The sequence below is a fragment of the Poecile atricapillus genome, chromosome 2, assembly GCF_030490865.1.
Source record: "Poecile atricapillus isolate bPoeAtr1 chromosome 2, bPoeAtr1.hap1, whole genome shotgun sequence".
Classification (NCBI taxonomy): domain Eukaryota; kingdom Metazoa; phylum Chordata; class Aves; order Passeriformes; family Paridae; genus Poecile; species Poecile atricapillus.
This window is the reverse complement of record NC_081250.1, coordinates 145,632,814-145,646,612: the sequence shown is the minus strand read 5'-3', so window position 1 is coordinate 145,646,612 and position 13,799 is coordinate 145,632,814. Positions and strand designations below refer to the sequence as shown.

The 13,799-nt window shown below is 47.0% G+C and overlaps 1 protein-coding gene across 1 annotated transcript in view; it reads left to right on the top strand.

The window, feature by feature from the left end:
• The first annotated feature begins 8,303 nt into the window (after nt 1-8,303).
• KCNQ3 (potassium voltage-gated channel subfamily Q member 3) overlaps nt 8,304-13,799 on the top strand; it is a 186,557-nt gene continuing 181,061 nt past the window's right edge. The window contains exon 1 of the mRNA XM_058832271.1: nt 8,304-8,862. Within this exon, the coding sequence (XP_058688254.1) occupies nt 8,531-8,862 (332 nt within the window). The 5' untranslated portion in view covers nt 8,304-8,530. The remainder of the gene's footprint in view (nt 8,863-13,799) is intronic.

The following is a 13,799-nucleotide window of genomic DNA, read 5'->3' as shown; positions in this document are numbered from 1 at the left end:
TTCCAATTCAACTCCCCTTCTGAACAGATGAGATCAAATCCTACTCCTTCCCACTCTGTCTTCTAGACACAGTCTCTGCTCACAGTTTCTCTGGATTTTGCATTATGAAATCAAGAAAAGCAATAATACAATTTAAGGAGTGCATCCGTGTTGTCACTGCTCAGGTACCCTGGGCTCACCCAGACCCACATTTGCAATGGTCCAGCAAGGCTGACTTGATAGGTAGGGCAGAGGATTATTCCAAAGCAGAGCCTTGTGACTGTGTTCTCATGGCTAATTCCTAACCAGACCTCTGGAGCAACAGGAAAGATAATGGTAATAGAAAAATGCTGCTCTGATAGAGCAGAGTGCTACATCATTCCAGGTGGGAGGTGTGGAATTTTGTTCTCCAGAAAAGTGGAAAAAATATTTAATTTGGCAGATTCACAGCGCATCGCTTGCTTACTGAGCTGCAGGAATTATGTGATACCTTGGAGCTCTAACAAGGTTACAGCCACACCATAGTTTTTTGCCTGCAGTCAATTTTGGGGCTGTGCAGGCTGAACAACATTCATCTTTGCAATAAAATACGGTTTTCTGCAATTGATTATGAGTCCTTCCCCTTCTGAACCCTAGCATACAGAAAGTGCAAATTATGAAACAGAAAGACAGCATCTGAGAACAACAAAAATTGCAGATTTGAGAGCATAATTCAAAGGGAATTTGTGTATTAGTGTGGGCCTGTTCAGCTGCAAACCAAGAGCAGAGTTGTGAGCTCTTGTTACTGTGCAGCTCAATGTTGTTTAAACAACTGTTGCTATTTCTCTCATGGAGAGACTGCATGGGCTGGAGAGCTGTGCCTGCCTGTGCAGGAAGGTATCCATCTTGAGACAAGCCACCTAAAAACGAGGATGTGTGTGGTGTGGCCTTGGGGATTTGCTGATCCTTCAGAGTTGCGGTGTTCAGAAAGCCCTGGAGGAGCCGCTTGTCAGAGACTCCTTCCCATGGGAGAGGGAATGAGTGGGCAAGGAAAATGAGGCTGGAAATAGATTTTCAGTTTTATATTTGTGAAGACAGAAGTTGTCCTAAGACAGGACAATTTTTTCCTCTGGTTGGGGAAGTGATAAGTGGCATCCTTGGAATGACTGGAGTGAAATCTTGCAGCTGTTAAAGAAAGTGTAAAGATACTTGCCCTTAGGATCATTGCCAGCCCATGGGGTGTTCTTTTCCCAAGGGCTGAATTTGAAATGGGATTGGGATACCTGTACAAACCAGAGCTGGGTTCCATTTGTAAAGGACTGACAGCTGTAAATCACAGTTTAGTTCTGGGCTAAATTCCTTGAAATTAAAATATGTGTCAGGTACTTCAATCAATCCTTTGTGTAGCTGGGTGTTCAGAAGCAAGAAATGAGGTAATATTTAACAGGTCAATATTTAAAAGCTGTCTGGACATGATCCTGGGCTGTTGGTGGCCCTGCTGGTGGAGGCAGGTTGGACCTCCAGCATCCTGTCCAACCTCAATAGTCCCTGATTCTGTGATTTTGTGAACATCTGAAGTCTGCTTCCACTGAGGTTATTAGGATTCTCCTGGAATAGGGCTGCTGAGTGTTGTAAAGCAGGTAGTACCAGACAGATGTACCAGCAGCAGATAGATGAGGGCTTGCCAGACACCATCACTATTTCAGTGTGTGTGATGCTTCACACAACCACTTACAATCCCAGCCAGAGCTGGTGGTGAAGTTGTACCAGTTTTTCAATCCTCCTCATATTTTACAATCAGTAATGGAGCCCAAGTCATGGAGAAGCAATTCTGGCACACAAGACACTCAAAGCAAAGGCCTTTTCTGTCTTGCTCCACTAGAAGGGATTTGACCAAGGAATTTGCAGGGGATCCATTTACAGAAATTTAAAACTGATATTCAGAGGTTTCTGCTATATGCAGCCACCACTCTTTCATCTTTTGTGCGATATGGCCATTCCTATTCTGCAGAAAATTGGAAGCATTGGATAAATATTTCTAGAAAATACCTGGCTTCTTCCTTGTATGAAAATAGGCAGCATAAAGGAAAACAGTGGGTAAATTTCTTGCAATACACATTGTTGCAAGCATGACTTCTGCAGGTCTGAAGGCAAAGAAGGAATTTGATGGGAACCCTTTGTAAAAGCAGTCACAGGCTGCACCTCCTAGTAACTCCCCAGTGACTGATGTGGAATCCATAGCATGATCAGGTTTCCACTAATGATATTCCAGCTGCTTATTTTGATGCTAAGGGAAAATATCCAGTTGAGAGACACCCTTTGACAGGTAGATACAATACTGTCTTAGGCACAATATGGAACCTTAACAATTTTCCGAAACGAATTGTAGAAATCATTTGAGTTAGTAATGATTTCAATACATATTCCTCAGAGTTGCTATCTGTAATGATAAGAGTTCAAATGTCTGGATTTGGGGTTGATTGTGTGCTGTCCCAACACCTGGAAGGGAGACTCTCACCTTTCTTTCATTCACTCATAGTCAGGAGGGGAAGTAAGAAATTCCAAGAGGCTCAGAAAAAGTCATAAAACATGAGACTGAATGAGAAAAGGTGAAATGATGACCCATCTTTATCTGTTTGCTTTCTTTCCCTGAAGAATTTCTTCAGACAGCCCTTTGACTTGTAATGATTTAATGCTGCCCTCCTTGTGTGCTGAAGGGCTATGCCTGAAAATGAATCATGACAAGGTAGATTCAACCATGTGAAAGGGTTAAACTCACTGGGTTGAGAAATGAAAAAGTTTTGGATGAGTAGTTTTTTCAAGAAAGTCAAGGACTGGGATGGTCAGAGCTCAGCTGGAAACCCAAGGTTTGAAGGTACTGATGCAATGTAAGAACCTTGCTGGCTGAAATCCCTCTTTCTATCTCAAAAACAAGGACTGTGCAAAATGATGGGACAAGATTCCGGATGCACACATACATTGTGACAGGGATTCAGCAAGGGGACTATGAGTCAATTACGGATGCTCTTTTGATTAGTTTTCAACGATCTTTTAATGGCATTAAGACAGTCTGAAGTTACAATGTATTGATTTTCTTTTGCCCATGCAGTAATTTGCAGTGGTGGAGATTTATTTTCCACTTTCTGTTTTCCATGAAGCTGGCAAGCAGCAAGGCCAATGGCAGCTGGCAGTTAGTGTCCCATTCCTATGGATGCTCTTGTGCTCTGAGGATGTGAGTACCAGGGAACTCGATGCTTAGGAAGAGAAAAGTTGGCATGGGGGATTTCTGTGGCCTCATTTCTATACTGGCAGAAAATAGGGATGCTTTCTGCTAGGCCAAAACTGCTGCAGTTGCAAACCAGGGAACATTTGCCCTGCTAACTCTTGGACCAGGGGACCTGTTCTGGCAAGTCTTTCCCTCAAGCGAGCACTGTGAAGATATTTCATAGTTGCTGTTTTATTTTGTTGGTTGTTCTTTTTTCTTTTAATGAATTTTATCTACTTTAGGACCAGCAGCAGCAGCCCTACAGGTATTTTGATTCTGAACATACAGCTAATATAGGCTCTGGCTTCCACTGCACAGAAAACAGCTTGGGGCAGCAGCTACTTTTCATTAGGTTCATCTGCAGACTGGGGAAGGAAGAGCTGCCTGTCATAACTCTTATTTTTCTGCACATCTTTGAGATTTCATGGGCATCTCAACCACTTTTCCACCAGCAGATTTAGGATCAGACACTGATCTCAGTCTCCCCGGCATGACTGTTGTGTGCCTGACCTGGTTTCATGAAGTTCATGTAATGATCTGGATGCCAGTGTGGCATTTTTATCAGTTTGACCACCTGCTGATCACAGAACACAACTCCAAGTTAAACTAAGCTATAGCTTTTGAAAATAAAGATAAAATCTGCAGCTCTGACTTAAGACCAAGTCCAGGAGTGCTTCATGCTTGGCTAGTCTATTCTGTCTTGTTCCAACCAGTTGTTCTTTTTAGGCTACACTTTGTGTTGGTTTAAGCCACATCTTAGATCCCTTCAATGTTAATCCTTAAGAAACAAACCCTTAAAAAGTTTGGCAAGTAGCTGTAAGGAAGGAGGACATGGATGCACAGAGGGGAGAGGAAATGTTGCTGAACACAGAAGTCACAGTACAAAATTCAGGCTGGGTGTTTGAACAATGCAGCTGAGACAGCACAGTCTGTGTCTGGGTTATCAACCCCCTAAATCAGCTCCCATGGGGCTTCAGGCCTCTTTTAAAGCCAGGCTGCTCCTGCTGCTTGAATTATGTGGGCTATCAGTGCTGGACTTGCAGTGTCTCATTTGTCATTCAGCAGTAAGGGCTTCCAGACCATGCTCAGTCACACTGGTAGATTTTGTGGGCATCCAAGTACTGAGTTTTAACAAAATGATTAAAAGCGAGGTAGGCTTGTGTGTGAATGGAGTCCTCCTTAAAGTTTTTGGAGCTTCCAAGGAAAGAGCACAGGGATACTTGATGGAGCTTACACCAAAGGTTGAGTGGAAGCTGGTGTTAGAGACCAGCCAGAAATGGGATTAGGTCTTGCCACCCTAAATGAGAAACTAGAAGCCTTGAAGTACTGCAAAAATTTTGCTTGATAAGTTAGAGGAGTCAGAGGAAGGATAGAAAAGGGCAATAAAATTCAACATCAGTGCTTACACTGAAACTGAGATCCCACTTACTTCTGTGGTTATACAGCTTCACCCTCATTGCACTGGGTCTTGCTCCATATACAAGATTCCTTAATCAAGAGTTCCTCAAGCTTCAAATCTCTCATCCCAGGAAACAATCCCTGTGGTTCTGCTCTTCACCCTTCTCAAAGCATGCCCTACTAGAGCAGGATGTGACATTTTAATGATAGTTTCACTCACAGTATAGACAGGGTTACTTTCTGTTCCTGGTTCTTGGGTACCATTTTTTCAAGTAACAAATCTCTGTTCCTCTGTCACTGGAGCTCATGAGCAGCTGTTTGTCCATTTTGCTCCTAAAGTCTTTTGCACAGTAACTGATTTTCCACTTGCAGTTTCCATCTAGATGGTCCAGCTGCATGTTTCTGTGGCCCTACCAGAATACACGCTGTGTGTTAATGTGATGTTTACCAAGCACTCCTGTGCTTTGTCATTTGCAAGAATCCAGATGACCTGTGAAAAAGCCAGGATAAAGCCATATTATCTTGACCAGCAGATACAATCCCATTTTCCTCTGATTTTAGGCTATAACCTCTTTGACTGAACAAGTTTTCTGTTTGATGAGGGCCAGCATAACCTACTGGGAGACGCTTATCAGCGGTCCCTCCCCATGTCAGAGCCTGTTACAGCCCCCTGGCTGCCAGCTCCAGCTCGGCAGAAGCACTTGCTTTTGATTACAGAGATCTCCAGTGTCAGCCAAGGAGGTGGATATCAAACCTGAGCACGTTGGGTGCTGCCAGCAGCACTCCATAAATAATAGTAATGGAGTGTAATTGCTCATTAAGCCAAATCATAGCCTGGAGCCCTCCATCTGGCCAATCTCCCTCCGACACGAGCGGGAGCTCTGCCAGCAGGTGTGCACTAGGACTGTGGTCCCAAGCAGTGGTACCATCAATGGGGGACTGCAGCACAACTACTGGGGGCTGATTCAGATCCCCTTGAAACTGTTGTGTGTCTTTGGATTGATTTAGAAGACTTTAGGCAACCTCCCTTGCTTTACATTGCTCAGCCAGTATGGCTACATCTGCGCAGCAGTTATCCCAGATGGAATATGGAGGAGGAGAATTCCTGACACTGAACTGTGGGATTTTAATTTTAGAGAGGCGATGGAAACTCTTTCCTGTTGGGTCTCAAGTGGTGGTTTGTATAGGCGTGATTTGAGACTTGAAAATGTCTCAGAAGCCTGCAGCTGAAAAACCCCAACATGTAATTGATATTGAAAAGTGTTGTGTCCCTGGTGTAAGTGTTATAAAAGCCAAAAAAAGCTGGTGTGCCTTCCTATCAATCACCTACTGCTATCTGACATTGGTGCAAGCCTTTGCAAGTGAAAATAATTTACTGCCTCCCCGCATGAAAATTATTTACCATCCCCATTTCGGTTTGAACATTTACTGTTGTGGTTCAAAGCTGTGATGAATTGGTTAGCTATAAATTGTCTTTCCTCTCCCCTTCTCCTCCCTCTTCCTAATGTAACACTGGGATGAAGGTTAAGGCATAGGGAGTTATCTGAAGCAAGTGCTCCATTCTCAGTGCCCCATACATCCTCACTAATGCTTATAGCTCCCCTGTGGCATTGGGAAGTGTAATCGCTATTGTACTGAGGTAGATCAGGAGCTGGAGAGAGATAAATGGCCTAGTTATCAAAACTTCCTAGCCTCCCACAGCCCTCCCTGGGAATACAGCTATAAATGACATTCAAATGATGCTGATAGATGTTAGCTGAGCAGGCAGCAGAACGTGTGCACTCCCAGTGCTGCGCCCAGCCAGACCCCTCGTGCTGATAATGTCAGGAGACCTCAGCATCCCAACACTGGCTGCTGACACTGGAGTCCATGAGGTACCACTCTGTCTGCTCTCATCAGCTTGTAGACAAATCCCTGGGGGTTGCAAAGGTTCAAAATCAGATGGTGACTGAGGCACATTAATGCTGGAGCTTGCAGAGATGAAGGAAGCAGTGGTTTTTTTCTTCTTTGACACAGAATTTGCTCAATTTAGACCCTCTGATGGTGAAATATGGGAGGAAAACCAGCCTTTGTTTCACCCAGCTCTGCAATGACAGAAGTGTGGTTTTTGAGTGACCTGGGATTGTCTGGTCTAAAATAGTATGGCCTGTGGTGGGTCCAGAAACCACCTCCAGCAGCTCCCTTTGCATCTGTTGTCCTTCCTGATGTGTGAAACACGGGAAGAACTGCTCAGATCACAAATCCCTCAGGAATGGAACGGGAGCAGATAGAGTAGGTGGCAAATCTGCTTCTGAGTCTGGAAGGGCTCTTGGGTGTTTTGGCATCTCTTCAGGAGATACCAGGAAAACTCCCCCATCTGGAGGAGGAGAACCTCCCATGAAAACAACCAGCAACCTGTAAGGCTTTGAATTATTTTATTTTATTTTATTTTATTTTATTTTATTTTATTTTATTTTATTTTATTTTATTTTATTTTATTTTATTTTATTTATGATTTTATCGTACATTTTATTTTATAATTTATTTAATTTTATTGCGTTCAATTTTCTTTTTAGACCCTTTCTATCTTCCCAAGGTGTAGCTATGCGAGTGCTCAGCCTTGAAGGCAGGTTTTTACACGAGAGCAGCGCTCAGGGGTGATGCTTCTAGTGTGTTGTGGAAGAAATGCGAGGGCACCAAAAGTGTAAGCCACACAAAAGCTTGTCTCTTCCCTTCTTCCTTACAGCCAAGATACTGAAAGGAAAAGGGTCCGGGGGTGTTGAGCACATCTCGTCAGGTTTTATGTCCGAAGGCTGGAGCAGGGTGCGGGTTCACAGGGCAAAGCGGAGAGAGGGAATTCCTGGGTCCCACGGGCCGGGGCGGACCCCTCGGGTCTGCAGCTGGGACCGGCGCCGCTCCCTGCAGGAGCCACCCGGGAGGGGACAGAAGCAGCATCTCCCAGCAGAGACCCGCACAAAAAGGCGCTCCCCGGCGGGGCTGGGGCTGCCCGGCCGCGCTGCCCCCAGCCCCGGTCCGCGGGCGAGGCTCCGGCTCGGTTCGGAGCGATCCGCAGCGGCAGCCAGCGCCTCCAGCCGCCCACTCGCCGCCTCTCCCGGCATCCTTCATCCCCATCCTCCGCTCCTTCCTGCTTCGGCGGTGGAAGCAGCCCCCCGCCGGGGGCCGGGAATGCCCTCCCCTCCTCTCCCTCCCTCCAGCCGCAGCGGGGGAGGGGGGCTGTGATGCTGCAGGGGGATCCCCGGGAGCCGAGCGGGGTCTCCCCTTCCGCCGGCTGCCGGGATCTCCCCGCTCGGCGCCGGCGGCCCCAGCGGCGGCTGCTGGGGGGCGGCAAGCGGGGGCCGGGGGCACAAGGGGGGGCAGTGCCGCGGCGGGGGGGCCGGGGCCGGTGTCCCCCACACCGTGGATGACTCGACAGCCGGGGCTGGGGGAGCGGGGGGCGGGCGCCCGGCTATTTGCTGGCTGCATACAATGGGCCACTCCCTAACGTGAGGGCTGGGGGGAGGCAGGAGCTGGGAGGAGGAGGAGGAAGAGGAGGCGGGGGGGGGGTTGGGGGGGGGAGGAAGGGGCTCGGGCATCGGGCTGGTAAATAAACTCGGCGATGATTCCCCTCCCTCGCGCCGGCCCAGGTGCGCGCCGCGCTCCTGCCCGCCCGCTGCCCGCCGGCGGGGGTGACCTGACGGGGATGTGACCGCCTCCCCCTGCCCACCGCTGCTTACCCCCTCCCTCCATAGAGATACAGATATATATCTATATATATATATACACACACATACATTCACAGATGAATATATATATATAAATATATAGAGAAGTCATTTTGGGGGGAGGGGCGGGGAGCTCGGATCATGGCCCTGGGGCTCCCGGGGCTGCCGCCGCCGATCTGCAGCTCGCCTCCGGGGCCCGCCGGCGACCATGGGGCTGAAGGCGCGGCGCGGAGCGGCGGGCGGTAGCGCGGCCGGCGGGGCGGCGGCGGCGGCGGGGCGGCGAGCGGCGGCCGGCGGCGACCCCGAGCAGGGCTCGCTGGCCCTGGGCACCGGCGGCGACCGCGACGGGACGCTGCTGCTGGAGGGCGGCGGGAAGGAGGAGGGCGGCAAGCGGAGCCCGCCGGGGCTGGGACTGCTGGCGAAGACCCCCTTGAGCCGCCCGGTGAAGCGGAACCACGCCAGGTACCGCCGCATCCAAACTTTGATCTACGACGCCCTGGAACGACCCCGCGGCTGGGCGCTGCTCTATCACGCCTTCGTGTGAGTACGCGGGGCGCGGAGCGGGGCTCCCGAGGGCGCGTCCGGGGCTGCCCCGGGGGGCTGCGCTCGGAGCCAGCGTTTTGCTTTATCATTCTCGGTGTAAGGCTCCGGGGGCTCGCTCCGGCGCCGGCTGTGTGTGAAGCGAGGGTCTGATACGGGCTGTGCTGCTGAGCCGCTTTATTTCTCTTATGTCGTCGGGTTTTCCAAAAGGAGCAGCTGCCTTTAACTCAGTTTCTGTCTTACCCGTACCTCCACGTTGCCTTGGAGCGGCATTCCCGAGCCTGTGTGTCTGAGGCACTGGAAGAGGGATGCCAGAAAAACCAAGCTCTGAGCGGTTTTAAGGCTCGAAGTGCTTCAGGGGAACGCGGCCAGTTCAGCTCAACCCGGAGCGTGAGGTTCAACTCGCTCTTACAGACCGCGAGTGAACCGATTCCTTCCGTAGCTAAAAGCGTCAAATGAAAACCATCGGGTTTCGGTCCGATAAGCATCACCCCGCAGTGCATGAAACCCGAGCACTGCAGCGCTGTCAAGCAGAAAGTTACACTGACCACAAGTGAACCGAGAGGAAATAAACTCGTTTTATGGCCCATAGGTGACGAGTCAAGAGAATGACAACTAGGTTTGCATTCCTAAAAATTCTGTTGCCTTAAGTTTTCATAAAGAGTATTGAAAAGATCATTCTGTGAACATCACAGATTCCTTCTTAGAGTTGGCAGAGTCCTATTAGAATAAATGTATGTTTTAGTGTTGTGAATGTGTTTGGAAACCTAGGGGTTTATCAGTGATCTGATAAAGCTACTGTTTTTCTTTGGCATTATAAGGTGTGCAGAGCTCCGTGTGACAGGATTTAAGCAGTGATTTTTGAAATTAGTTTGTTTGCCAAAGACAAACAAGGCTCTCTAGGCTGCATGGGTTGTGAGCCTGGAGCTGGATCTCAGGAAGTCCTGATCATTGGCATAGTCCTTGCACCTGCAAATAAACAACTTGAATGTAGAGCTGTGATTTTACTTTCAGGTATGTTTTTATGGATGTTCGCAGTGATTTAGCCCTGAGCAAAAATTAAAAGGGAGCCTTCACTACTAGAGTGCACTCATTCATTGCTGCTCTCCTCTTTTCAGTGTTTGTTCATAAAGTACATCTTGGGACTCAGGTCCTGTTTTCCAGCTTAAAATCTGAAACAGTGGAAATAGGATGCCGTGACACTTTTTTTGGTTCTTTCACCTCTTTTTGCCATAGGAAAACTCAGGCTAGCAGGGAGTGACATTTGAAGTGTGTTTTGCTGGGAAAACTCTTTGGTCTGGAGCTTGCTGTTGTGTTCAGTATTGCATAATGCTGCTTCTGGCTGGGAGAGAGTCAGGACTGGACAGAGGGGCACCCCTTTCATCCTGCCCTGGCCAGCCCACACCCATCAGTGAGGCTTTAGCACACAGCAGAGCTGTCCAAGCAGCTTTCACACCCCTCTGTGCCAGCTGGGTCAAATCTGTGTCCAGGCTCATGTCTGGATATAAGCAATAGGACAGTGGATGTGTCAGGCTCAGGTGGGCTGAGAGATTCACAGTTATTTGCAGTGGTATAAGAATTTCCAAGTTACAGCATTCATTTTAGATGACTCTCTAGATGTGTGCTTGACCGTAAGATACTTATGCAATACAGGTTCACAGAATGGGAAAAAAATTATGACGTTGGTAAGGTTTGATCCTTCTTAGGAGTGAACCTGACACTGTGTGGTCAGCTTCTCTTTGATGACTACTCAGTCCTGCAAAACTGAAATGTCAGTCTGACTCACAAAAGTCAGTGACAGCCTTGTGAAAACCATTAGTGCCAAATTCAATATTAATGAAAATGAAACAAAACACTTCTACAAGTCTTTATCCTTAAAGGAAGTAAAACACACAAGTCTGTCACCCAAGCATAGACACTCCATCTCTTCCCAAGACATCCAGAGGATCTTGCTGTCCAAGTTGGCCCCACTGAGCTCCTGTTCAGTCTCAGCTCCCTCTGAACTCAGTTGAGGCAGTGGGGTCTTACCTCACTGTGGGATCCAACCCTTCAAAAGGAATCTGCTGAGAGTGATGGAAGAGTGTGCTGAGATCTGGCTGACAGGCTTCAGAGCTTGTTCGTGCCACTGGAGAAGGAAGACCTGCTCGAGGGCAGGAGCTGTGGGGAAGCAGCATCTAAGTTGATACCCAAAGTCTTTATTCTTGCTTTCAAATGAATTGTCTTTTAACATTTTTTCTTTCTTTAAAGGAGTCTCTCTCATTTGGAGGTGCTGCTGTGACATGGTGTAGTTCCATCCCAGTAGTCTGCCAGTGCTTCTTTTCACACTAGAACAGTTTATGCTTTTCCTTGGGAAGGTGAGAGGTTGCCTTCCCATAAAATCTATAAATATTCAAGTCTTCCCATAAAATCTACAAATTTGATCCTGTTTTAATTTTCAAGGAAAGTCCCATTTATGTTATCTTAATGGCACATTACGCTTTGTTTCATCTTCTGAGTAACTTTGCAGTAAGTGCCATGCACCCAAAATTAACCAGTAAGATTGTTGCTGTCAAATACGAATAACTAAAGAAATAAACAGCTGAGGGCCAAAAGGGATTGCAGCACGTCTGGATGTGACGAATTCCTTATGGATACAAGCATTCAGAGATGTTTAAGAAAGAGATGATGCAAAGCACTCCAATATTGTGTATATCCCAGGGTTTGGGAGGCAGGTAGCTGCTGATGAAAGTGTGTTGCAACTTCTCAAGACATGCTGAGGGTGTTGTGTGAGGGGCAGGAAGGGGCTTTGACAAGGTTTTTGTGAAAGCTTTGGATGCCACAACTTTTGAAAGGGTGGTACAGATGGGACCTCATTAAATCATGCAGAGATGCACATATGGCTGCAGAGGGGTCACGATCCTGTGTGGATCTCACTGCTGCCATGTGCACATAAATGAGGCTCGAGCGCTGCCTCTCGTAAACGCTCGCTTCAGTTGGTGTTGGGTGTTCTGAAATGCTTCACTCTAATGAAGTAATTCAAGGAGAACTTATAAATGGGATCAGGCTCTGCTGAGCCCTAGGGACAGAGGTGCAGTTCAGAAAGTAATTCCTGATGGCAATTTTAGCATTCAGCTTTCACTGGTAGTAATTAAGAGACAGTGATGTGAGATACTTTCCTTGTGATTCTTCCTTCTTCATTCTGCACAAGTGAGTTGTCCAAGCCTGTCCTTGGAGATTTGGTCCCTAAAGAGGCTGGCTCTGTTTCCTTCACCATCTGAAAACATTTGTTCTCAGATAGCTCTACTAGACAAAAGATTTATCTATCATCTATGATGTTCCCCTCTTTTGGGTCACTAGGGTTCATGGCATTCTTGGCAATATGGCAATGTCTTAGTGCTCTTACTTGGTAAGAAAAAACTGTTTTTCCCATGAAAAAAATCATGTCTATAAAGCTAAACTCTAGCTGAACATTTTCAGTATAAAAATAAAATAAATAAAATAAAATAAAATAAAATAAAATAAAATAAAATAACCTGAGGTTTTGAGGTATTTTTTGAGATGTTTCATTTGGAAATGTCTCTTGGGGGTTGCAGGTCAGGCTACTGCCTATCCCTGCTCTTTCCTGAGCTCATGTCACTGTAGCTACAGCTGATGTTCCAATGATATTCTGTATTTCCCTTTGTGTTAGGCAGTGCAATATCTTGTAGGAAACCCCTGCAGTTGTGCCTGGTGGGATGTGTGCTGTGGCCAGGGAGACAGACTCAAGACCTGTCTGCCTCCACAAGCTACCAAATGCTTTATTTATGCACAGAAGCACTAATGAGCAGAATGAAAAACCTGAAACAAGATTTTTATTTTTCCAGGTTTTTTTTTAGTTGTAAGCACAAAATATTTGGTGGATAAAGGACAGAGTCCAGAAAGATAACATAATACAGATTGTTTGGAATTGCAATTTGTGGAAAATTTTTAACCTGACTTAAAGAGAGGATGAAGAAGAGGTAACTAGGAGATATTCTCATTTTCATATCATCTTCTGAGACAACTACAGCTTTTACTTTCATGGAAAAATAAAACTAGGAAAAGGTTTGTGATTAGATATTTTTTTTTGGGGAAGTGTGCAATATCACCTGCAGTCTGCTGGTGTAGATCACCATGGTGTACCTGCTGATGTGAGGGTGAAGCCATGGGGAACATTAGAGAACCCTTCTCTATTTGCCATGCAATCTTCTTTCAGTACTGCTTAATACCTGGAATAAAAAGAGGAGGCAGAGTCATGTGATCTATCAAATCAGCAGCATTTCTGGGAAGCACCTCTTGCATGACTGATTGTAGGTGGGCTGCTTTCAGAAAAGAGTGTCATGGGATTTGGGGAACAAGTTGGAGGTCTGGAGGCTTTCCCGTATTTTCCTTTTTGCCCTTTAGGAGGTGCTCCCTAAGATGTGCTCACTCCCCTGTCTCTGTGAGCCACCTGGAGGGAGATGGGAGAAGGTTTGGGGTAAAAAGAGGGACAAATGTGAATCCTTTCTTGGCTTGTTTGGCATGGACTTGTATCTAAGTGAGTCCCTAGAGCAGCAGAGCGAGCCTGGTCCATTAGCGAGTGCCCTTTGCTTATGCGTGTGCCAATATGAGTTCTGCTTTAATTATTTATGCTAATTCATCATAATGCATGGATAAATATTCTGCAGCATACTTTGTAAAAACTAATGAAGTCTTAGTCATTGGAGACCTTACCACACACCTCTGCTCTTGCAGCTCCACGGAGGCTTGCGGAGCTGCCCTGGGATGGTGTGTGGTTTGGGGGGGTGTGACTGTAGCTCAGCTGCTGGGATCAGCTGGCATGACAGAAGAAAGCTGGGATTTGCTGGGGGGAATGAGAAGGGGCAGCACAAACTGGGGAAGCCACTGCCTGGGTAATGTGTGGCTGGTGATCCCCAGCTCACGGGTGCCCGATGCTTCTT